Here is a 25,816-nt window from a genome sequence, read left to right on the forward strand (position 1 = left end):
GGCCCAGAAATGCTCGAATATTTTTCTAGCCCCCCCCAGGTTCCTGTGACAGCTTTATACACAGCCCCCGTCTGGCACGCACAGGGAGCCATCCGCAACCGCTCAGGAGTGCTGAGACCCGGGCACCTTTAAGAAAAAAAATACTCAATTTGGCCACAGTCCGCTTCCCTTGCACACCCTGCATAATTTAATGAACAAACGTCTTCATTTTTTTACGTGCACGTGAGAGTTTTTTTCCGCCGTTGACGCACTTGATATATTGCGAGCGAGGTGCGAGGGACGGAGATGGCGTCGTGATTAGGAGACGTCGAGGAGAAAAAACAGTCATCGCGTACGACTCAGGGCCCGGAGAAAAGTGTGAGCAGAGGCAAGATTGGGATCTTTGTGTGGTTCCTGGGCCGATCTTGTCTCGCTCACTCGCTGCGTGGCATGGCCCAACCTCCTATTTGGCTGTGGTAACTGCGCATATACATTTTTCTTTTTCTACTCTGTAAAACAGATGACAAAACGTATTAAATTTACACCTCCTTACCCCCCGTCCTGCCCACTAGAAGCGGAGGAAACGCTGCCAATGAGCCCTTCTATGATATCATAGCTAGACACAAGGGTATTACTTTTCATTTTTATTCTCTGGCTAATGATGCCACCTGCTGACTACATAAAATCAAGGCTCGACTACCAATGCATGCCCGGAGGAACAGAGACGCACACAGTGGGGCCCTAAGACGTTTAAACGGGTAATGAATCGGTAATAGCTGTGAAAAATGTGATACCGTTAACCCTTCCACATCCGCCCAGAAATCCCCCCCCAAAAATGTGAACTCCCGCCATTGTTTCGGATCATATTCAACTGTGTCATCTGTTGCTTTGACGGCGTTCCCAGATGTTCTGAAGGACGGACGCGATTTAGATGGAAGTGATGCGGCCGAGCAGGGTGGAGGGAGGCGAGGCCAGAGACGCGTGACACTTTGTACCGCTGATGGCAGTCTGCAGCGAGGGAGAGTGTGTGTGTGTGTGTGTGTGTGTGTGTGTGTGTGTGTGTGTGTGTGGTGGCTCTTTTGGCGCCAAAACACACAGAGAACTGTTGGGATTTGATGCTGAATATACCCGTCTTTCATCAAAGAATCCCATAAAAAAAATAAAAAGAGTGTGGAAACTTGACACTCTTTAACACTTGTGAAGTGACTGCGTGGTTTTGTTGGTGTTAAAGCAAGAAGGATCGGATGATTTGGAAATTCTGATGTCAAATGCATCGTTTGGGCTGCGTGAGTTCGAAGGAATTAGAGCATCGTTGGACGCAGGCGAGTCGTTGGAACTCGGTGGCCTCTCTTTCTGAGCCCTGGAAATCCGGCCTCGGCGCGCCGAAAACGCTCGCACTAGAGGCCCAGGTTAGTGGTGTAAGTGTTAAGGTTGGAACGCGGCACTTGTAATGCGCTGATTAGGTGTCTGACGGGGGGGGGGGGGGCAAACCGGCCTTGCCACCCTTGCCTTCGGAAAAAGTCACGCGGGTGATACGTCAGCTATGGCTCTCTCACATGATGGCACTCTTAATCCAGGTGATGGGATCACTGTTTTTTTTTCTTTTTTTCATTCCTTCATTAGACAGAAGGAGTTTGTTTATTTCGCCACATCGCTTAAAGGAAACGCTGGTGTGAGACAGCGGGGGAGGAGGTGGCGCTGGTTGAGGAGAGAGGTATTGGGGGGAGGAGGGGGGAGGGGGGCTTTTTAGGGGATGAGGAAGGCATATTTAAGCAGATCAGCTGGAGAACGGCTGAATGTGAACAGCATCACCTGAGAGGGATTACGGCGAGCCGAGTCTTGACCTGAGCCTGAGCTCCGGCGTCAAGGAACAGAGCTCTGTCTTTGCTCTCCCAGGCCCCATCAGCCAAGCCTCCGTGAGTGTAAATCTGTGTGTGTGTGTGTGTGTGTGTGTGTGAGAGTGTGTGTGTGCGTGAGAAAAAAAGCACAGGGAGATACGCGGACACCCTGCAGGTGCATGTTCCTGATGCTCCAATCAAGACATCAAGTCCAGAACAAACCAGCACCCCCCCCCCTCCCCCCACCAGCGAAACCCCTCGACCAATCCCGTCCACGCTCTGTCTCGGGGATTATCATGGCCATTAAGGACAATGATTCGCTTATGCGCCGTATTGATAAATCACATTAGTCTGACCCGGCCTCCGAACTCTGTCGAAAGACTAGCTCCTTGTTTGACCTACTAACCCATGCATGTCGATCCTGGCCTGTAGCGCGGCTCCCGCTCCGAGTCACAGCGGTATCAGATGAAGCCGGTGAAAGGCTCCCTCAGTGCGCCTCATGCCATGCTACACTGCCGAAAAAAAACAAAAAAAACCCCCAGCAGAGGAAGAAAAAACTAAAAAACATGCAGTGGCATGAACTTTCTACTGCAGAGAGAGAGAGAGAGAGAGATTCTTTATCTGTTTCCCTTTTTCTTTGTTTTCCCCCTCAGAACAAAAGATAAATATGTTCTCTGGTTTTACCTGTTTCCTGGAAATAATCTAGAAACGAATTTAACTGGCTAAAAGATCCTTAATCCCACGTTTTTGCTCTAGCAGGCTTGTGAATTGGACAAGGCATGGAGGTTGGACACGGGACTCATCCATCATCACTCTTTAGGTGTTGCTCCGTGTTTCAGTGTTCCACGTGGATTAGAAAGCATGTTTTGCACATCCGTCACGTCCCAGCGGAGGAGCAGATTCGATTCGTCCACACGAGAGACTCTTGTCTTCTGCTGCCCTCAGTCGTGTGTCATCAGAGGATCCCATATGCCGGCGAAGCTAAACGCCAAACAGATGGTCTTATTTCAGGCTACATTTTTAACCACACTGTTAAAACTTACATTTTTTTTCTTTCGGAAATGTGAAATAAAAATGAACTTATTAAAGAGAATCTTATAATACGCTCCACATTTCCTCACGGTGATCGGAAACTGCCGAGCACCAGACAGAAACGTCAGTGTCCCTCCAGAGCAACGATGGCGATTTTGTAACCCTCACCCATGCTCCCTCACCCTCACTCCCTCCCCCCCCCCCCCGAGGCCATTACACCTTAAAACGTTTCCTTATAAAGCTGCTAAATATGACCGGCCAATTTGGTCCGATTCTCTCAAGTTTATTGGGCCGTAAAAAAAAAAAAAAAAATCGAATGTGGGAATCATTTCTAAGTGCCACACATAAAACAACAACACAAAAGGAGCATTTCTTGAAAAAAAAAAAAAAAATTACTCATGCAAAGGGCTTCACAGGTAGGAGAGCTGCCCAGAGCCGGAGATGGAGCCCCTCAGGCTTACACTCAAACACACTTCCAGACTACTTAGCTCTCACATTACTAATACACACCTCTGAACGAATTCAGTGAAGAGCTGTTTAGAGGTAATGACGTGGGCACAATAGGCATCCATTGTGTTTTTACCCCACACTGAATTTGATCACGGGAGTCGATAAAACAATTTCCCCTTTGCTGTTTACAAAATAAAGGAGCTAAATCTAACTTTTGGAAAAACACAAATATTCACTTTTTGTCGAGTGAGAGATGAGGAGATCGCTAACTACTCTCCATCTGTGGCGCAAATATGCAGCTGGATAGCTTAGCTTAGCATGAAGACGGAAAGCAAGGGGGAAACAGCTAGCCTTGTCCAAAGTTAATGAAATCAACCTACTTGCACCTCTGAAGCTCACTAATGAACTGTTCTATCCTGTTAGTTTAACACTGTGGTCAAAATCGTTCTATAGAGGTGTTAGCATGAAGCTAGGCTAGCTGTTTCCCCCTTTTCCAGTCTTTATGCTTAGCTAAGCTAACCGACTGCTAGCGGTAGCTTTATATTAACCCTACAGAGGCGAGTGTTGATCTTATCGTTTAACTCTCGGCGAGAAGGTAAATAGTGTGCTTCCTTTAAACTACTCTTTTGCATGCAACTTGGTTCCTGAGCTTATTTGATATAGGCCATCCATTTGATTTCTCACCTGCCCTAAGTTCTATAGAAGAGCTTGTCAGATGTACGGGACCATGAGCCCTTGTAGGGATGCTTAGTGTCTTAATGGTTCAGGAAAAGGCCACGCTCTGTGTCTGCTCTTGTTTGCCATGTCAGTGTGTGTGTGTGTGTGTGTGTGTGTGTGCGTGCGTGCCGACTAGTACCTATTTTGCATCGATCTGCAAGGCCTGGAAATGTGAAACTCAAGGAGGCCCCTTGAGAGAATGCTCAAGGGACGTGTGCAGAAAACAAAACACACACACACACCGACTCTAGCTTTTGCGCTAAAGGCCGTTCGCGTCGATGCCTGTTCGAACGGCTGCCGCTCGCTCTAACAACAGCGAGGCATGGGGCTCCGATCGCCATACCCCCCTGTGCCCACCCCATAACACTCGACAGATGGACACGACCCCCCCCCCCCCCCTCTCCCTGCTTTTATGGGACCTCTAATTATGCTTACACGCCACATCAAAATAAAGCTCAGCATGCAATGCATTTGGTATGAAGAGGAAGTGAGCTGGTCAGATGCAATAAACACAGTCTCTCTGCGGGGCTCGCCTGTAATCTGGCGGTCCAAGTATGGACGCGGAGAGGTAAAGGTAAAGGTGCAGCCACCCCCCCCCCACCCATGCTGTTGCACGCTAACTTTCTGACGCGTCCGTCTGTGGAGACACAGCAAAATTGATATGCTTCTGTACTTGAATCTTGATAGCATAAGGGCCCTGGGTTGTTATTACAATTTTCTGCCAATGTGATGATGAAGTAATGTGAAAGATAACCCCAACACACTTTCGAAGACATGCAAATATGTGACCGGATAGTTTAGCCCTGCCCCTGATGTATCGGAGCCAGCTTTTGTTTTTGGTTTTGTGTTGCTTTTGGCTGATGTTGTGGTTAATGATGGTAATTGGGCACCCTTAGACTAAATGAAGACTTGCCCGTGGAAATAGGCTTGGACTAGTTGGGACAAGAGCTTTGACTGCTACAGTGAGTAAGGCTTACACTGGATTTTTGATTTTTTATTTTTTATAGTTTGTTTTGTTTTCTTGGGGCGTGGAGATGTGTTGAGGCTGGCTCAACACATCTCCCAGCTCTATCTCCCAGCTCTCAGGACCTGTGGTGTGAGGAGAGGAAGGCCTCATGGCTGCCTGCGGAGTGCAGAAGCACCCGGTGTGTTTTTAATCAGGAACGAGGCTGGGAGTCATTACTGGGCCTCGCTGTTGAGCTCATTGTCTCTCCGACTCCCTCTGTGGAGAGAGAGTAAGGCTGAGATTGAGGGGGTGGAGGGGGTGGGTGGGTGGGGGGGGTCGGGTCTTTAAGGGTCATACCCTCAAGATTTATGTGGTCGGGTTAGAACGAGCAGGATGGAGGAGAGGATGCACAGAGCGGTGGAGCTGTGACATACACGTGTCTGTTATCAGAGCGAAGCAATAAGACTGTAGATCAATCATGTAATCGAAGCTACGGTGCGTCTTTTTTTTTTTTGTTGCCTCAAGTCAGCAAAGTGCATTGCTTGTTCCGCCGGAGTTGTTCAAGCTCACACCGCAATAACTGCCGCTCGTCTTTAGGAGCTGAGCGCCTTTGTCTGTCTTTGCACAGCTTCTGGCTAGCTTGCTAGCGTTCCAGATATCAAGCACTTAGCCCCCACGTTAACGGCGCTTTATGATGTACAGCTGATTTGTTGGCCACTTGGGGGCAGCAGAAACGAGCTAAACGCAACACCGACATATTATCGTCGAATGAAGTTGATATGGCTAACTTGCTAGCAAGCGGTTTCCTTTATTTCTTTTTTACAAATTCAGCAGATACAGAGCAACGTTAGCGTTCGTGTGTGATTTGTGTTTCTGGCCGAGAGGCTAATCTAAGTCCCAATATTTTACAGTAAAAGCCGGTCTGGTCTCCACAAACTCACAAAGGAAATATGTGGCACTTTAGCTCTTAATGTTGAACTATGTTCACCTGCTAATCACTAGCGTTGTTTGTATATTGGTGCTGGAAAAAGTAGCGTTCTACAACGTGGTTTTTTTTTGGGTGGAAATTCAATAAATGCGGAGGCTTCCACTCAGGGTGAAGGGTTTGATGGATGAAGGAGGCCATCATGGCAATCCCGCACATTGGACGATGCTTTCAGGTCTCCCGTCGCTGAATGCGTTTGGGTTGAAACGAGAGGTTTCTCCACCACGTTTGGCCCGATATCCAACAGAACGGTCCCCGGCCCTGTCCGCTGTAGCGCAGTGCACGTCTGAGCCAGTTGTCGTGCGGTCGCGGTCGTTGTTTGTCTTGTTGTTCTCTGTGTTGACTTAAGCCCACGTATGTTTTTTTGTGCTCGGCTCCGGCCGCACGTAGTGTAAGGAGAGAGCGCTGCAGTCTATTTGTTGTGATTTTTAAGCACATTTTTATGTTGCGCTCTGTCAAAAAGAGGACGTCAATTGTGGTGTGCTGTTTTGGACTTTTCTCTCTCCACCAGGGCTTCTCACTAATCTTGTTTTAGGGTCCAGACAATGCAACAAGGCTGCGGTAGAGACCAATGCTAGAACAAAATGTGTAAAGCTTTGAAAGAATAAGAAAGTCCATTAACATTTTCCAGATTCCTTCACTCCCCCCCCCCCTCTCCTCTAGTTATGCACTTGTATTACATCTTGGCTGACTTCTCCTTAACTGGATATTATTTTATTTGGACTGGGGCCAGGTCTCAGGAGCAGCGGCCTTCGCTGTGTAAACAGCTGTCACCGGCAGGAGTCATAACTAATAGGTATCTGTAGACAGGGGTCACATGTAGTTTACATGTTTACCAGCTAATGGCTTCAGAGATGGTACTGCCTTGGTGCAGTAATGAATGGGCAGCAGTGAAGTGTAATGGACAACGCGGGGCTGGTTATCATCATCGGAGAGCACGCGGGGTGGGGTGGGGGGGGCATATGCATATGCATATGAGCGTCCGGAGCAGTATATTCTTAAAATGAGCTCACATTCCCTGACTGTTTAGAGAAGAGGCGTACGTGACAACCTTCTTTTTCTCTGCAGTAAACACTGTGGCGTGTAAGCACAAGACAGGTACGGCTCCATCACGTCACTCGCATGTAATGATACACTTAGTGACCTCATGCCACCCAGAGATTATGGGTGCAGGTCTGTTTCTTCATCCAAAAAAAAATAAATCCTTTTTATCGCAACAATCTAACACCTCCGTTAGAGTCTAGCTCACCTGAATACCAAAAGCTCCCTTTTTTTTTTTTTGTTGTTTTCGTTTGTGGCAACAGACGATATTTCCACACCCAGCAGCACAGGCTGTACTTTTACCGAGAGGAAATTATCTTTTTGCGCCACAGTCGTCGTTTTCATTTCGCTTTATGTGCTCCGTTTTGGCCCCGTTGGAGGCCACTCATACTTTATGAAAGCATTTATTCAAAAGTCTCCCTCAAAGGGCACCATAAGAAAAGAAGCGGTGCCCTCCTGAGGGCTGAGCGCGGCCTTTTAGAGCCAACGCAATCCGGTTTCTGTTAAGAATGCCGGGCGGTGCCAGCGCCCCTTTTTTCGGGTGCAGTTTTGTGGTGGTGTGAGAACACGGGGGCCAGATGTTATCCAGACACCTGCTGGAGCAGAAGGTGGCTGCTCTCGTCTGGATGCAACAAACTATATATCGTAGGCATGTAAAAACACCTCAGATGAACCTCTCTCTAAAGTCTCTGTGTGCCTGTACTCAGTTATTTATCAAGACACGGTCACAATTAAAGACAACTGGAGCAACATATTGGCTGCCGACTGCATGGATATCAGCATACGTCTAATATTTAACCCTCTAACCACCACACTGATCGAGCAATAACGTGGCCTTTAGTAAGAAACAGGCTTCAGTTAGGCGAGAACACAAGCAATGTTGTCTTCTTCTCCAGTGAGAGATCTAAAGTAGATATTGGATCTAGCCCAGTCTTTTTTTTGTGGGGGGGGGAATAAGGCTTTGATGTTTAGGGTTTTTGTTGTTTTCTTGTAGCAGGCACCATGTGTGAAAGTGAGACCATTTCTGTCCCCTGTGGTGCGCTCCACTTTTGACCCTGGAGCTCACCTCACATCTCCCCTTTTGTGCTCGGCGGGCGAGGAGGAGTGTGAGCTCGTGTCTTGTTAAAGGGTTAACGAGGTAGAACTTTGCAGCAGACGTCCCGCTTGAGATCGGCATGAAGGGAGATGGAGGCAGTTAGTTTTTGGTAGCAAGTTTAGTTTTTTTCCCCCCCTCTTTTTTTTATATAGTGTCATCTCATCTTTAATGCTAATGCTGCGTTCACACCGTTGTGTTACTCGCGGGATCATTTGCGTTTATTTTGTGTTGGACGTGCCGGAAACCCGTTATCAACCAAGGCATTTATTCCCGCCATTAACCACGGAACAAATAACCGCTATTTCTGCTTAGCACTTGTTGTGGAAGTCCCAGACATCCCGGGAAACTAAACGCCGTGTTGTCTCAGTTCATAACATCTGAAGTTCCGTGGATTTCAAGACACACGTCGGCTGGTTTACTACAGCTGTATGAACAATTTTGCCGTGATTTAATTGCAATAAACGGACAAAAAGGCGATGCCGAAACATGCTATGGTTTCTACACATACAGGTATGCACATTTTGGTCCGGTCTCTGCTGATATCAGGTGTCGTAGAGCTACGTACGCCTTCAATATTATTTTCCTCGGTAGTTTCTGATTCAACAACGGCAGGACATCGGTGATGACAGGAGGAGAACCTTAACGCTGATAGGCTTTCACGGCATCACAGCATCACGCAAAAATTGTTCGCATTGACTTTGTATGTAATCTACTCGCGAGCATTTCACTTCCTGTATAGATTGTGCTGTCTGTCAAACAGTATGTGACGTCTTCTTCCCATTCTGTTGATGGAACCTCGCTATTTTGCTCGCGCTAACCACCTGGTTCTTCTATTTATTGCCAACAAACAACACATGTAGAGCTCAGCACTTCTTGTGTGTCAAAGGATTATTATTTTTTATCTTTTTTGTCCTCAATGAAAGAATCCTCAAACAGCAAATGTGAAAAGCTCAACAGATCAGTGAATATGAGGAAGAGCCGCAGGGACTCCCAAGGGGTCCGGGGTGAGTTGGAAGAAAGCGTCAAGTAATGAGAGCACTCTTCAAAAAGACTTTTCACACCAAGAGGTTATTTCCAGCTCGTGCTATGGTAGTAAACCGGCCGACGCGTGGCTTGAAAGTTACAGTGAATACACCTCGATGGAATTCACCGAGCGTTATGAACCGCCTTCAAGTTCCTCAATGTATCTGAGACTTCCACAACATGCACAACACAGCAATAGGGGTTGTTTTCGGCCGTGGTCGACGAAACGCTGCCGGTAACTACATTGGCGTTAAGCCTTTGCCTCTCCGGCGCGTCTAGATCAAACTTATACTCCACGATAGTGTCTAGGCGCACGAGGTGAACAGCTGTAGAATCCGGGCCGCTTGTGCAAATAGGAAGTCACCTCCTGCTGGTCTTTATGATCCCACCCCGCAGCATCAGTGTTTCACCTCTTAATGATCCCTCCAGCTTTTTCTAATTACCCTTAAATGAATGATTTGGTTTCTTTTTCCAGCACTGTCAATCAGTGACAGGAAGTGATAAAACCTTGTTGTTGTTGTTTTTTTTGGTTTTTTTTACACCAACATTTGATAGTCTTTAAGTTTACAATCTGTTTTTTTAGTGTGACACCTCAACAAAACATGACTATCTATCGGCCATCTGGCTTTGCAGCTACAGTATGTTGCGCCTTCTGGCAAGTATGAAAAAAAATCCACGTCCAGCTCTTCTGTTTCTCAGATGTGTGAGCTGGAAGTCGGGATGAGTTTAGTCAAGGTGATGACAAATGGGGAAGGGGGAGGGAACTGGGGTTTTGGGTGGGAGGGACATAGCAATGCTACATGGGGTGCAAATATGCCAAGCATGCCCGCTAACTTCCACTGATCCTCGTTCTCCTCCAGCACCGAGGGGGAACCCACGACCGGGGTCCCACTCAGCAGCATGTGTGTGTGTGTGTGTGTGTGTGTGTGTGTGTGGGAGGTGTGGGCGTCTGTGTGTGTGTGTGTGTGAGTGAGCGAGTGAATTACTAGACTTCCAGCACGTTGAGCTACAGGTGTGAAAATTAGGTGTGAGGTTTATGTGTGATAAATTACCAACATGTGGGCTAATCAGAGCCACTCCACCTTTTTCCTACACCCACCTCTTTCTCTTTTTCTTCTCACTGTTGGGGGGGGGGAAACACATTTCTCCCACAGCTTGAGTGGATTTGAGTGAGTGTAAATATTGAAATACTCCAAAGGTCCAAACTTTCCCCTTTCTTTTGGGGCTCATTTCTTACTTTGCGCCGCTTGGGCTTAGTTTGTATTTCATTTGGTTTCTGTCAAAGACTTTGGGGGAAAAAAAAAAAAATAGGCAGTTCCTTGGAACTGAGCAGATTCCTATGAGGTATAACCAAGACTAATCACATTCTTTACATCCACCTGTGTTGTCTTTTCTCTGTCCTCTAAAGTGAGGCACAGGATTTCTTGGGGATGAAAGGCTTTGACATATTCAGTAATTTCACAATTAAGTCAAATGTTTCCGCTAAATTTCCCAGATCATCATTAACACTGCCTCCGTACCTTGTTTGCAAGTCCTACTATTAATAATGTCTTGGCTTTCCTGCTATAATATTTACTGAGGTCTTTTCATTTTGATGCCTGGTCAATGCAAACCCATCAGTTGTAAGTAGTTCTAAAACCTGCTGTATTTTGCAAACTACTTCCCAGACAGTTGAGATAATAACTTCCAAATGTGGCATGCATCATCCCTGGCCTCTGATGACTAAAGATTAGTATTTGTGATACTCCTTATGATTTTTGCAGCTAAAGGCCAATGTGTTTTTGGCAAATAAAACTGACAAAGAGGCCCTGATATATCAAGTCCAATCTTTAGAAATCATACAGATGCCATCATTTCGTCATCTTACTTCTTTAGACACAGTTATCACGTGTTTCATATTGACAAAATAAGTCTAAGTGCGTAGTTTATCTATAGTTGCTATGGGGCTTGGAATTCACCAATTTCCATCTGCAGCTGTATTTAAATGCTAAAAAGCAGATCTCAGATCGTGTTGCATTCGTGGAACAACACTCAGGCATGGTGCGAGTTGCTGAGAAACGGCGGAGATGAGTCGAAAAATGTACTGGGGCGTTTCGCAAGAACATCGTCCGTTTTCTTTGAAAGAATGAATAAAGACGGGCAAAAGAGAGGGAGAGCTGGCAAGAAACGCAAACCACATGCTCGTCTTCCAGCGCCTGCCCAGAGAGAGAGAGAGAGAGAGAGAGAGAGAGAGAGAGAGCGAGAGATAAAGTCCATCCCCGTGAGTCATCCGTGAACTCCCACAGCGCTTCCATTCCCAAGTGTGGTAAAGTCATTTTTTGCACCTGCGCTGACCTACCGTGGCGTATGAAGCGAGCATCGCCGTCAAGAGAATCAAAGGCAGATGCCGAGCGATGACCTGTGCCGCTCAGCAGGAAGTGCCAGGTTTATTCTTTTTAAAAAGGAAGCACATAAAAACGGTGATAAGAGAGACACGCTTTTGGTTTTAGCCTTTCAGCGTGCGTAGAGGTCCAGGGACGATCCCACGACACGCGTGACGCTTCAGGCATTATGCTGTGATGAAGTGTTGCAATCTGATTTTTGTTGTTGTAACCACTTCACAGCTGTCCCGTTAATATATCAAGCCAAAAATAAACCTATAAATGCAGCATCCCCAGTGGTTATTTTTAAAAAGTGTCTTTTACGATGGATTTTTCCTTCACTGGAAGAAACGTTTAAGCCGATTGGAGGTTTGCATTGTTACAGCGCGTCGTTGAAGCTACGGTGCCTCGACTGCGAACAGATATTCCGTTGTTTTCGAGGCCGGACTGAACCGTAAAACATTTTATGGGACCGCGACTCACAGTGAAGAGGCGACGCCGTTACTTGACCGCCACATCAATGTTATTCTCTCATGTTTTTCCCTCCTGTGTGACCATGGAGCTTTTCCACGGCGGTCACATGTCTGCTATGGTCAAAGGCGCGAGCGTCAAGTGTGCATCCAATGTGGCAGAAAGAGCGCAGCGCATACCGTGAGATTAGGTCAGCGAGGTCACCTTTTATTTCTAATTTTCCTCAAACAAGAATTATGAGGTCTCTTTCACATCAGGGGATCCAGATGTGGGTTTTGACCCAGGACATGGGATTTAAGTCATAATCCATCATAAAGAAGTTAATAAGGAAGTGAACTAAGCGAGGGTCTTCATGTAGAGTTGGAGAGAGTGCAGCGGTGAGAGCCAGGATGAGTTCAGCTGGACAGATGGGGGAAAGGTGCAGAGAGCGTTTCCAGATTGACTCAGAAACACTGTCAGTGTCTCAATCGGACTGGCTGCAGGTTCAGAAATTATAGCTCAGAGAGTATCAATACACACTGCACAGGTTACATTTTCTGGATAGCTAATAAAGATTCATCAACTTGTTCGAATAAGATGGCGGAGATGGCTAAACTAAGACCGAATTGGTGGCAACTTTGACCCTACATCAGCAAAATCATCCACTTAAAGGAAGACCATGTACCCTTTGAGAGAAGAAATAACACTTTTTCCTCTTATACATTAGCAGTTGAGTTTATAAGCAGTAAAACGCACCATTGCTCATTTCAATACATTTAAGGGTTCTGCTGTCACAGCCTTACTTGGTCCGGCATGAACAGTATAGCTTATGGTGGCTAATGGTAGCTAATGTTAGCAAGCTTTGGGTTGTTCGCTGTCTAACAAACAATATTGTGTCACTTCTCTTGACTCTCTGACTTTGGATACTGTTATAATAGTTTAGCATTTTAGTAAGTGACAGCAGTCACATTTCAAAGATTGTAAGACATTTTGGGAACTTAAATATGTAGCTGGAGCCCGCGCGTTAGCTTATCATAGCATAAAGACTGGAAACGGGCTACGGCTAGCGTACAAAAACCTACGTTTAAAGAAATGACAGCTCGCTGTTTTACCCGCGGGGACTCCAGGAAGTTTCTGCTCTCGGAAAATGGTCTCGATCTTGTCATTGAATTCTAACGGAGCATGAAAGAAAATTTCCCAAAATGTCAAAGTAACAACGGGCGCTTTGTGCGACGGCGATGTGGTCACCCAACTCAGTCGAACGCAGTTTTCTCACCTGCATGTGTCTCAACCTGTTGAATCACACCAAAGTAAATTACCTTGAGCTTCTGTTTTATTGTGCAGTAAAACTTGCAGCTTTAAATTGGCCCCCATTTTCCAGTTGCCTGTTTGAACCGCAGCTGCCTGTTTTACCCATTCGCTATATAAACCGCCACCCTTTCAAGTGAGGGTTCAAATCTCTGCGCTGCCCGCCTCGCCCGGTGGATCTGTGTCACAGGAACACTCTGGCCGAGCTAATATGTCTGACAGCAAATGTGCTTGCTCAATCTCCTGCTGCAAAATCATTATAAGCAGCAAGACTGTCCTAAATTATGAACATGTGCTTACAGTACGATCTGTTAAAGTAAACTGGGGGAAAAAAAAAAAAACGTGGATCCTAAAAACCTGACTATTTCCAGCTGGAAAGGAGTCGGAGGCAAGTCCAACATATTTTCTGCTAAATTGGAACAGAAATGTGCCTTCAGTGTGCGGGCCCAATGTACCCCCCCCCCCCCCCCCCCCCCCCCCCCCCCTTAACCCTTCTGTGTTTTCTCAAAGAATTTTGAGCTAAGTGCAACTTCCAGTTCCATGACAAATAAAGTCACGGGCCTGAGAAAGCGGGCGGTTTGATGTCATTTTTCCATGTACCAGCTTTTTAACGAGCTAGAACAATGTTGAGACGATACAACGCCTGGTGAACTCTGAGTGCGAGGGGCCGACACCGTCGGCTCTCCTGCCTTTTACCGCCACACAGTGTGAGTCCATGGTTAGTTGGTTTGAGCGGAGATCCAGAAAGCGCCTGTTCGCCTCTCACCGTTTCCGTCCGCCGCCCCTCGGCCGGTGGCTGCAGTGCCGCTCTGTCCCGCGTCTGCCCTTTTCTCCCAAGCTTTCTCTTTTTGCCTCTAAAGTGGAGCAGCAGTAAGCTTACACCGCCATTTAGGAGGGAACAAGGGAGGTGGACAATAAACAATAATTGTCTCAGTGCCACGAGGAAAGCGTATAATTCTGTTGGTGGATGTGATGCTTTCCACATGAGAGCACAAATCTTCTTGACCTGCTGCAGCTATGCGACTCCAAAACTTGAGGTTTGCAAGCGCTGCCTCTCCACCATATGACATTTATAGTTAGTGTAGATGTAGCGGATAAACAGTTTTGTCGTGTTACTTGATGAACTTTCTCATATAGACTGTACTGTAAGTGCCTTTTCCAAACAATGGGCAGTGTGGCTGCTGGTTAGTTGCATTCAGGGGGCTGTATTATTAGATTTACATACCAGGGGCCCTGAGAGAAATGGAGGAGAACTGTGAGAATAGAAACAGTTGGGTTTTAATATAAACTCTTGTCCCTCCTTTGCTGAGTTTGGAATTCACTGCTGTGTTATGATATTCCCTGAAGTCTGCTGCATTTCCAGATCAACTTCAAGACACAGTTTTTTTTATCCAGTTTGTATCCTGTGCTTTCATTTTCCCTTTCGGGTTGTGTTGAAATGATACGTGAAGAAGATAAACTACGGTCCAATCAGAACATCTGTCTCACAAGCCTCTGTTAATACTCTGTGCCCAATATCATCAACTACTCATGGTGATACATTTCAGTTTATGTCTAATAACTGTAGGTGTGCTCTCTTTGGGTTTTTACAGGAAAGAAATCAATAATCTTTATGAAAGTAGTGGTAGCAGGTTAAAGAAATATCATCTTTGCTCACTGGAGCTGTTCAAAACCAGCGTGGGATTGAAGTGAGCGGCTGAGAGATGAGAAAGAGGCAACATCATCAATGGCAGACCACAAAAAAAAAAATCCTACTTCTGAAAGCAACATGTTTTGACATTATTTAATCCCATTTTGTCCATAAAACATTAAACATAAGGAAATAGTACTAAACTCGTGTTAAACGGCCCAGTTTGGGTTTCCCACTTCTGACACGATGGCTGCATAAAGTATGTTTGTATTTTAATATATTTCTCACACTATAATGCATTTTCTTCTTGTTATTATTTAACGTAATAATAAAATTGTTAAATTTAAAGGGCTAAAAATGGTTCCAAAGTTTCCGTTTTTAGCAAAGACGGCTTACAAGAGCCCACATCTGTGAAACCCAACGTAAGAATGTCTTCTTGTTCTCAATGTTAAGTTCGGGGCTCTAAAAGAAACACAAAAATGATGTGCAATTTGCCTTGTTAGGGTTTCGGGTTGCAGAACGTTGGAATGGGTCAATGTGAATGATTTCATGGGTAACGGTAGGTGAGTGGAAGGCAGGAAGTGAGCCGGCCGTGGGTGGAACCCCCTGTATACGCGGTGGTTTTTTGGCAGCCTCGAGTGAGGTCTGTCACGCTTGCTTTGGACTCATAAAAACGTACCTGAGACAGAGTTTGGGTTTCTGCTGGATCTCACCGCGGCCCTAATTGCTCTTGAGCTGTTTCAGAGCAAACCTCCCATCAAGCCGATACAGCTGTAGAATGAAAGTGCTACGCCCCAAACATGCCGTCATTCTTCATGTTGACTGTTTCGCATGAATGAAGGACCAAAACTTCAGATGAACATGGTAGATGTTTATCAATGAATATCTGCACAACCATTTCACCGTGTAATGGTGCAATGGTCTAAATTGTGATTTCATTTTTTTTATTATTTTATATGTCAGACGTTTCAGTTTCAAATTTGATGATGATCGAACATAAAACAAATTGGTGGGGTACACTTCGCTTCTTTGCCGAGAGTTTGATGGAAACTAGCAGCCGGTTAGCTTAGCTTGGCATAAAAACTAGAAACGGGAAAAGAGGTAGCTTGGTTCTGTTTAAGACAACAACATCTGCCTAGCGTCTCTAAAGCTAACTCATTTGATATCATTTGTTTAAAGTAAAAACTTTTTGTACAAAGCCGGGCTTGTTGTTGCAAAGTGTTTCTAGATTTTTCTTGCTAACGGGCTGCTAAAATGATGAGGGAACAAGTTAGCAAGCTAATGTTAGATATGTGGTAGCAAACTACTGAGTTAGCTAAGGCGTTTCATTTTCATTCCAGTGTCATTCCACCATAACACAAGTCAAAATGTTTTAGCTTTACTTACAGAACTTTAGTTCTAAAACGGACATTTGGTTCAAATGCTAACTGCACATAACGTTAAGCATACTGAGTGTCGGGATGCAACAGTTTTCCCGTTCTTCCTGCTGATGCATCACTTAGTTGTGGGCTCTTTAACCTGTCATAGTGCATCCCAGATGCTGGGATGCCCATTATAGCAGAGCAACGTGACAAAATACAAGTCAATGGAGAGCAATTCATTGTTTTCACCTCCAGTGTGGGCGGGACTAAAACTCTTTAAGTCTTTAAGAGTGGTATATATTCTCAGCTAACTCTCGGCAAGAAAGCGAATTAGCTTACCTTCCAAAATGTTTAAATCGTCTTTTAAAACATACACATTAGTTCAACTTATGAATGCAAATTAATACCGTGATCCCCCCTCCTGATTTTAAATGCATTTTGTATGTTACACATGATCATCCTCAGTCTAACTGTCACACTATAATGTTGATGTCTGTATTTCCTTCATGTGGTTCCGCTTTGTAGCATCCCTCTGACTTGTAGACATGACACAAGGATGCACTTATTAAGTCTTTGTGTTATAAAGTTCGTGCAGAGGCTTCTCCAGTAATGTTCATTTGGACCTTGGCTTTTGTAAATACAATACTTGAGGCTTAGAGCGATCTTCAGTTAGATGTCAGAAGTGGGGACTGCGGATTTGTTTTGCTACACGTAGGATGTATTCTGTGGTTGAAACCGTAAACGGCATCGGGCTTGTCGTGCGCAGGGAGTGGCACAATGGCGTGCACGTTCCTCTTCTGTTTTTAAAAAAAAAACACAACACAAACATGTATTTTCACAATGATCACTTTCTGTGCGGCTGGGCCGCTTCGAGTTTGACGTGATTGACAGAAGAAACGCTAGACGAGCCGAGGCATTACATGATTTTGTGGGGAAAGAAGAAGCCGTAGAAGGCAGTCGAGCATGTGTCAAAACACAGTTATCATTTGGATGGACCGGGCTTAAATGTGTCTTCTCTTTGAGAAGCAGGAGAAAGACACGACGCGCAAAAACAGAAACCACATCCATAACTCAGAACACATCCCCCAGCACACGAAACATTACCAGTGCCAAATTAGGTTAAGCTGCAATGATCTATAGAGACTTCAGAACTAACACTTAACCCATTTCCCTTTGATTTTCTCTTCTTTTAGTGCCACTTAAAAGCATGGCAAACACTTTTCAGTTTTCATGCCAATGAAGCGCGCTGAGGTAAAGATTTTTTACCCACAAGGCTCTTCCAAATACTTTTTTTTTTTTTTTTTTTTTTCAACAACTCTGCCGTAAAAAGGGAGCCACTCTCATATTTCTTCTCGTCTCAAAAATCAGATTCATATGAATGAGTGTTTTCTTTGAGAATGGCTGAAACCTGTGGCAGTCGACAGATTGATGTAAAGTGCGCTAGACATTATGCCGGTAGTGTAGGACGAGAGTTGGACGGCGCTGCTCCAGACACTGTGAATTGTGGCCTCCTTCCTGACATACCTGTGGCCTGAACCTCCAAACCTTTCCATAGACACACACACACACACACACACACACACACACACACACCCACCATCTAATCTCCCAAGATCAGCACCAAAAAGAGTTCCTCTGCACCGTATACAGCCTTTTCCTTTCGCCCTCCTTTTTTTTTTGTTTTCCCCAGTCGTACGCTAATTCCAGGATGTGGGATCTGCTGCATTCAAAGGCCGTGTGATCATGTTGTCCTCAATCAGCGCGCGTTGTGAGATTAGCAACCAGCAAAACAAATGTTTGACAACAAAGAGTGCGCATGATTTTTGAGTCGTGTCATGAAGAACCTTTTCAGCAGCTGTAATTTCTCCGCTGACTGACTGGCCAGTGATCTAAGATGACCACATGCCTTGATTTTATTTTTCTATTATGGTTGGGGTTGTATTGTTAGCGCTCTGTCAGTAGTTCTAGGCTCGTAACGGGCGGGAGAAATAAGCCTTCCAGCTTCACAGTCCTTTACTTTTGCCAAGTTGGCTTTCCCTTCCTGTCAGTGTTGTGTTCAAGTTTGGCGAGGGCAGAGGGAGTAAATGTGACCAAGTTAATGTGTGTGTCAGTTTCCTGTAAACACATCCAGACTGTATATCCTACAGAAATGTATGGTGAAGTATGAGGGTCGGTCTAATGTTGCAGTCTAGTTTTACTGAATGGGAGAATGTTGGAAGAATTTGAATTCATGTGTGAAAACCTATTCATATGAACACAGATCAAGATATAATTGCTTGCACGTTATTTCAGCGATTCCTGGAAGGCATTTCATTCATTATTGTAATGTATATATTATTCCAGAAAGTAAAAAAAAACAAACAGCTGTACATTAGCCAGTCGTTCACCAAGTAGAGCCAACTGGTACAACTGAAATAAGAAGTAGTATTTTAGACACTGGATTGACGGTTTAACCTGAGACTTTCCATCTGAGAACTAGAACAGACAATTCCGGGGTTTCTCCTTCATGCGTTATACGGAGCGAGCGCCGGCTGGAGATGAACAATCCCCGGTCTGTGCGAGGAACGGGTTTGGAGCGCCGCTGTGATCGATGGGGTGTCGCCGTAAACCTCATCCCTAAAGACCGTCAGAGACACATCCTGATTAGCACTCAATCTTACTTCCATCCACCCCGACTTCAGCAGAATGAGTGTAGTTTGGCTCCGCTAAGCGTCCCTCTGCGAAGACCGTCTCCCAGCACACCAACAAAAGAAATGAAAAAAAAAAAAAAGAAGATAAGTCTGACATTCGCCGACTGGTTTTCACATGATTACAAACTGATGCTTGCACTGGGCCCACTTAGCGCTCCCTTTCGTCTGGGTGAATCCGTTTCGGGGGGGGGGGTGGGATCTAATATGCGCATCCACGGCCAGTGACGCCTGCATGCTCTGCTCTGTCTCTCAGGGTTTGTCCAGTTTGCTGAACAGTGTTTTATGAAGCGTTGTGGTGGGTCGCTCGGATCGAGCGCTGCTGTTACCCGGTCCCTGCTTGTGTGATATTTAAGACTCGGCTTAGATCAACTGAAGTGTCTCTCGTTTGGAGAAATTGTAAATTCGCCCCAAGGACATTTTCCTGTTAACGGGACGCTAAGGAGTCTACGCTGAGAGTCACTTACTGTGGAATGGAACTGTCTTGTTACTGGCTCCTTTGTCTTACGCAGGCAACCTGAGCCGAGGCCAGAGCCAATGCGGTTTTTGGGGGCTTTCATCGGCTGTCTCGACACAATCGTTCAGGAGGCCAGCTCTGACCAGAATTAATGCAATATTCACATTCATAACCAATCAGCGTCCGAGCGTCGAGAGGGGAGCCAGAGTTTGCATGAATGACAAATTGTTGAATTGGACATTTTTTACTATGAATTAGAGTATATCCTGCTGATATATCTATCATGGTTGTTTTGGTTTTAGGGCTTGTTTTCTGCTGGTCAGCCCTCCCACAGTTGAGTCTGTCGCCTCCAGTTCACCCTGTCCTTGTCGTCGGGTGAAGTCAGGGTCGTCCACACATGAGGGCTGATACTCCGGGCTAAAAGAACTCCGATTTTCTTTTCTAGTGCCGAACAAACAGCCTTCTGAACCACCATGTTAGCATCTTCCAATGCGACTGTAGCGCAAACCAACAGTAGCTCTGACCTAATATTTAAACATCGCTACATTCTGGTAGGCCACTAACTCTTAACTGTCACCGGGTTTACAGTATGGCACCATCACGCACCAGCTAGCAGGAAACTGACAGGGAATTAAAAAAAACCAAACATATGTCATTTTTATGTAACGTCACGGACGACGGTCGTCTCGCTGGTTGCTCATTGAAAGGTCGCTGACGAGTAAGGTCACTGTTTTGGGTCATTGTCAAGTTTTGGAGCCAGGTAGCTGGTCCTGTTAGCTCTGTTGCACCTGTTGGGGCGGGGCAAATCACACCGTCCTCATTCTCATTGGTAGATGACGATGCGTGACCCGGTGAATTCCCCATCGAAGCGCACCTGCGAGGATGTTCAGAGGCTTTAATGCTCCGGCTAAAGGCTGGAGTATTCTTGAACTGAACATGTCTTGAGTGAAAAAGAGGGTTTGAAATAAAATAACGTCCGAACACTCGGCTAATCGCTGCACGATGCCGGCGAGCTTATTGGATTGCCATTTCAGAAAGTTACAAGAATTGTAACTTTTTTCATCAGACGTCAGAAACGTGCGTGTGGGGGGGGGGGTTTCGGTTGCTGTTCGACTCTTCAACAAGCACTGCGGCTACAGCATGCCGACACCTTCACGCGTTTACTTCCGTCTTATTAATCACCTTTTGCTGTTCTGTGTTTGTCCCGCAGCTAGCTATGGAGCGTACCCCATCTGTAAAGGCTGCTCGGTGTGCTCCCGGGACAACGGCTGTGTGAACTGCCAGCCCAAGCTCTTCCTGTTTTTGCGGAGGGAGAGGATGAGGCAGTACGGGGAGTGTCTTCACGACTGCCCGGCCGGATACTACGGCATGCGCAGCCCCGAACTCAACATGTGCTCCAGTGAGTACCCTCGACTTTGACCCACCCTGCCTCCCCCCCTAACCCTTCCATCTCCCACACCGCTGACTTTCCCCTCTTTCTCCCAGCACCCCATCATCCCCCAGACACACACACACACACACACACATACACACTCTCAGCTTCCTCCTTTTTCCCCTCACAACACATGATTTATTATCAATTATCCAGAGGAGACACACATACCTCACAATTTGAACGGCTCATCTGTTCACACAGGTGGATGTGAGCAGTGAAGCATCGTCTCTCTCGGGAATTGACCGCGAACTCCAGCTAGGATGTTTCTCATGTCTCTTTAACAATCCCCTTTACAGCCACAAAACCAAACATCCTACACGGTCACGAGGATGTTTGAAGGCTGGAAATCCAGATGCAAACGCGAGGTTAAGAAGCACTGAAGACTCGGCCAACTCTCCTCCAGAGACTTTGTATCGTCACGTTGAAAGCAACATGTAAAAACCGGCCCTTTTGGCTGTGTCATTCAATATCATCTGAACTACAAAGATGATTATATATTTGCATTTGGGCATGAAACTAACTTCTTTTGGCTTGTGGATTGAGACTTTCACCAGACAGTGTAATTTCTTGGCAGCCAGAGTAGTTTTATTTTTTACTTTGAACAGAAAGCCAGTCGCAATTGAAGAGTCCAGATCCTCCATGAGAACCGTGCGTTCATTGAAGTTCGATAAGAAAAAAAACAAAGCATTAAGAGCGGCAAAGCATTAATCCTTAGGATTAGCAGTGTATCCGCGAGGAAGGGAAACTTGGCTCACTTTTAATTATTGTTTCAGCCCTAAAAACAATGTTAGATATTTTGCTAATAGTCTCATAATAGTCTCATTGTTACACATGTTACTCTTGCGGCTTGCAGTAAAAGAAGTAAATGTTGTTTTTCGCCACATATTTTTGGTTTAAAATACTGTTTTGGTTTAATAACTTGAGACAGACCACGCCTTGGGTCTCACACGCTCTAAATTATGTTTTACTATTTAAAAAACTCCAAACAATAACAGCGAAACGCTCATGCTCTCATGATTCTCGTGGAAGAAATAACTGTAAAATTCAATTAATGAAACGTCTCCCTCTCCTCCTCATGTAGCACCCCGATCTCATAACCTTATTTTAACATGGAATCTGCCCGAAGAGAGAGAGAGAGGGAGCCTTTGTAGCTTTACACGGAGCCCGAGGTGTTGGCTGAGTGTTTCATATGAAAAAAAACCAGAAAGGAACTTGAACTCGTTTGCTTCCCCGAGCCAAACTCCTGACAGACGCAAGCCCCAGAGGAGGGCGTCCGGACCTTTAGGCCCAATAATGCGAGCATGCAGCAACCGCAGGAAGAAGAAAAAAGAAAGCATGGTAAAGCTGCACCAGCCAATTTTGCATGTTGGGAGCTTGGATGGTTGAGAAAATTGCGACTTCAGTACCCAGAAATCTGTCCGTTTGACATCAGAGCGTGGTCACATTTAGCTGGGCAGCAACAGGTAGCACTGGAAGATGCATCTGACAAGGGTTTATGTCCTCTTTGTGTGTTAAGTTGGCGTTAGCTAGGTAGCTGAAAACTAGCTAACCAGCTAGTTAGCGGGAAACTAGCTAACTAGCTAGTTAGCCGAAAAAAAATGCGCTAAAGTTGTCTTATTTACATGCTGTGGTAGTCAAATCAATTTTATCTGTATAGCCAAATATTTAAAAAGAAAATAACACACAAATCTGCCTCTGGGGTTTTTACAATCTGACTCAGAGAATTGGAAGAGAAAGACATCTTGTTCTCTTTTTTTATTTTTTAATGTAAACCCTGCTAGCCTAGCCGCTGTATCCCCATGCTATGTGAATTGTAAACTTAATTGATCCTGATGTGTGCGGCAAGTTAATCTGAATTCCTCTTTGTACAAACTGCTCATAGAGCAACATCTTGCATTGTCACGTAGCATCAGATCTCAGAGCGAGACCTACTTTGATGTGATCGCTGCCTCAGTCATGACTCTCTAATCCAGTTCCCTATTTGACCCTGATTCTCAGCTGCGCTCCGCATGTCATTTTCACTAAACCGTTCACGTGAGCGGATATTTTGTTGGGTTGGAAGCTAATTGTTGGGTCAGTAAATATTATTTGTGAGTTGACGCAAGAGCTCAAAGGCACTGTGGACAAATGATGGCGAGGGGGTTCTCGAGCTGCTCCTGGTTTCCTAAAGGGGGCCCTGGAACGTGGCATTGGGTCTCTGTTATCATGATCTTTTCAAACACAGTCTCTGAAATCACTTAGGGAGCAGCTGCTTATTATTACACCAGAGTTTGTCTGTGTGATCTTATCTCATTCAAGAATTTTTTTTTTGTGTGGACTGCCCGGGTAAAAGAAAACAAGAGTGAGACAAGCAAGAGGCTTGTACACTCAGCCACTCGCTGGGGCGAAAACCTCACTTTCAGTTTTTCTGAAAGGCCTCCCGAGGCGTGTGACGGAGGGAAGCATGGGTGGAGAGAAGAGATAAATACACTTCTTACTCTGTGAGCTAGCAATGTGACGCAGTTTGATGCAGGGAGACCGATAAAGGATCATGCGATCTGTCGCGCGTGTCTGCGCTCAGTGAGTGAATGTGCACCTCCGTGTCTGTCCACGGCTAATCTCGCATTCTGCTGCAGCAAACTGCTTGTATTGGCTGTTTTACGCTGCCATTGACTTCCTGCTGACTCCTCGCTCACTCCTGAACCGGTAGGGGCCGCTAGTGATAACACATACCCCCCCCCGCCCCCCAACCGTTACTCTGCATCTATAGTGTGTGCGGAGGGGGGGGTAGCAGTTAGCATTAGCGTTTGGTTAAACATCATGGACGCTAACGCAATGGACAGTTTGTTTGGCTAAACATCATCAGCTGTGTGATGTATTCACCATCTAACGTTTTTGCCAGTTGTTCAGCATGGGTGTAATATAAGTCAACGTCCCGGTCATACGTTTATGACTATGTGAGTTAAGGATTGTACCAGGTTTGCACCAGGTTCATCCGTGAGGGTAGACCATCTCCTTTGGGGAGGAGGATCAGGCTCACATAGAAACAATTGATTGTGGACTTTCTACTTCACTCGTCCCTTAATGTCTTTGGTCTTCAAATTCAGAAAATACACACTAACAGCAGTGTCTCAATATCTCCCAATGTTACAATATTCACATTAGTAAAGAATGTTTTTATGAAAAAAGGTAAACTGTAGGCTGTACCTATTTAATCACAGACAATTATATAATAGTGTACGTTATCATAATGAAGACGTACAAAAGAAATTAGAAAAGTATTTTCAGCTATGCAATTTGCAAAGAAAACAGCATTTGTTCCTGGTTTCAGAAATTCAAGTCCCTAAAGTTTAGTGTTGTTAAAGAAGTAATGTAATACCATAACAGTACTAATTTCTCATGACTACTTGAGAAACTGTGCCTCACTTGATGAATTTAAAATTAAAGGCTGGTGTCTCTTCCCCACATCAAAAATAACTCCATAGTTTGAGCCAAGGACAGTGGGAACTATACTTTCCGCAACATAACATAACTTGGAAGCCCATTTACAGCCACACTTCAGCTGAACTCCAAAGAGGCCCGATACATGGGAGCCACAATATGAACTACTGAGCTGTAGCCGGTTGGTTAGCAGTGCCTTTTTTTTTGTTTTATTATTATGTGGCATTGGGTCTCTGCTCTGCAAGAACTCCTTTCAGCAGCCAATGGACGGGCTGATATGAGCCATAAACCATGTGCAGTAACGCCAGCGTTCTCCACAGGGGTTCTTATCAGCTGCCCAGAAGAGGCCCCACGCTAGTGTCTGTGGGTGTCAACCCTGCCGCTCCGCGCCGAAGATTTGTAGCAACGTTCACACAGTGTGCCGCTTTATGTACAGCCAAATCTGTGTGAATGCGGCGCAGTCATGCTCTCGCCCCAGTCACATTTCATAATACCTCGGTTTTAACATTACATTCCCAAGCCAAAGCATATTCTGTCATTTTGTATCACAGGCGGACTCTCTTGCTGAAAGAATTACGAGCTGAAAGGCGACCGTCGGAGCTGTCTTTTAGAAGAGAGAAAGCGTTGAGAGGGTCAGAATGGGAGCAAGGCTGCATTCAAAACTTCCTCCCTCGGGGCGTATTATGGACCCCCCACTGCTACACACACACACACACACACACACACACACACACTAGCACTCACTCACACTCTAGACACCAACCGTATCCCACCGCAGCAGGCTTTAAAACACGCACAAAAAAAAAAAAAACCCAGCTGCGTTCGCTGCCAACCAACAACCGGTCTGATCAAGGCCTGGGCTTGACAATATCCTGGAAATGTGGTTCAAATATCACAACTCAGTCAGTGCCAGTCTAATGTGCCACTGGAGACTCCTCTGTCAGAGGAAATTGTTGAATTTCTTCCTGCTTTGTCACATCAATTTAGGACGGGAAGTAGTCGATTGGATGCGACTTTTCCAAGATCGTTTAATTTTTCAAGTACACAATGGGAAATGGTTGGGTTGGAGGTGGATGAGAGCCGTGCATCATGGGTCCCGGGCCAAATTGGTACCAATGCGCTATAAAGCAACCAAAATGGGTTTTGCAACCTTTAAGCTGGCGGCGCTGGCAGCCTCTCCCTGTCTCTCGTTCAGCGTCTCCCTTTCTCGCTCTGACTCTGAGCTTGTGGGTATTTCCATTGCACAGGCTAACCAACAAAAAGACCAATTGCTTTTGGCCTGTGCGCCTCACCAAGAGACGTTCAATCATCACAGCTTTGCTAACTTTCAGATTTGCCAGACAACACAATGGACCCACCAAACCAAGAGTTGAATCGGGTTATATTTAACAACTCTCCGTTTTATACCAAAGCGGCGTAAAGTGCGAGTGGACGGGCCGACTGCCTGCGCTTGTCCACTGTCTGACGCTCGAGCTTTTCTGTGTGTACACTGGACCTGGACGAGCAGATACAGGGGCCGGTCTTGGTGTATCACAGACTGTGTTCCTTGGAGTGGAGAAGCTTGAAGGACCGCTGACACATCTGTCGTCGCCGTTCTCTCT

The 25,816-nt window shown here is 45.7% G+C and overlaps 1 protein-coding gene across 2 annotated transcripts in view; it reads left to right on the forward strand.

Moving 5' to 3' along the window:
* The window catches only part of rspo2 (R-spondin 2), a 54,467-nt gene that overhangs the window by 1,504 nt on the left and 27,147 nt on the right, over positions 1 to 25,816 (forward strand). For both annotated transcript variants that reach the window (XM_068730054.1, XM_068730055.1), the window contains exon 3: positions 20,571 to 20,759. In XM_068730054.1, the coding sequence (XP_068586155.1) occupies positions 20,571 to 20,759 (189 nt within the window). The remainder of the gene's footprint in view (positions 1 to 20,570; positions 20,760 to 25,816) is intronic.

Source organism: Cebidichthys violaceus, unplaced genomic scaffold (genome assembly GCF_023349555.1).
Source record: "Cebidichthys violaceus isolate CVI_PGR_0920_01 unplaced genomic scaffold, fCebVio1.0.p SCAF_49, whole genome shotgun sequence".
NCBI lineage: Eukaryota > Metazoa > Chordata > Actinopteri > Perciformes > Stichaeidae > Cebidichthys > Cebidichthys violaceus.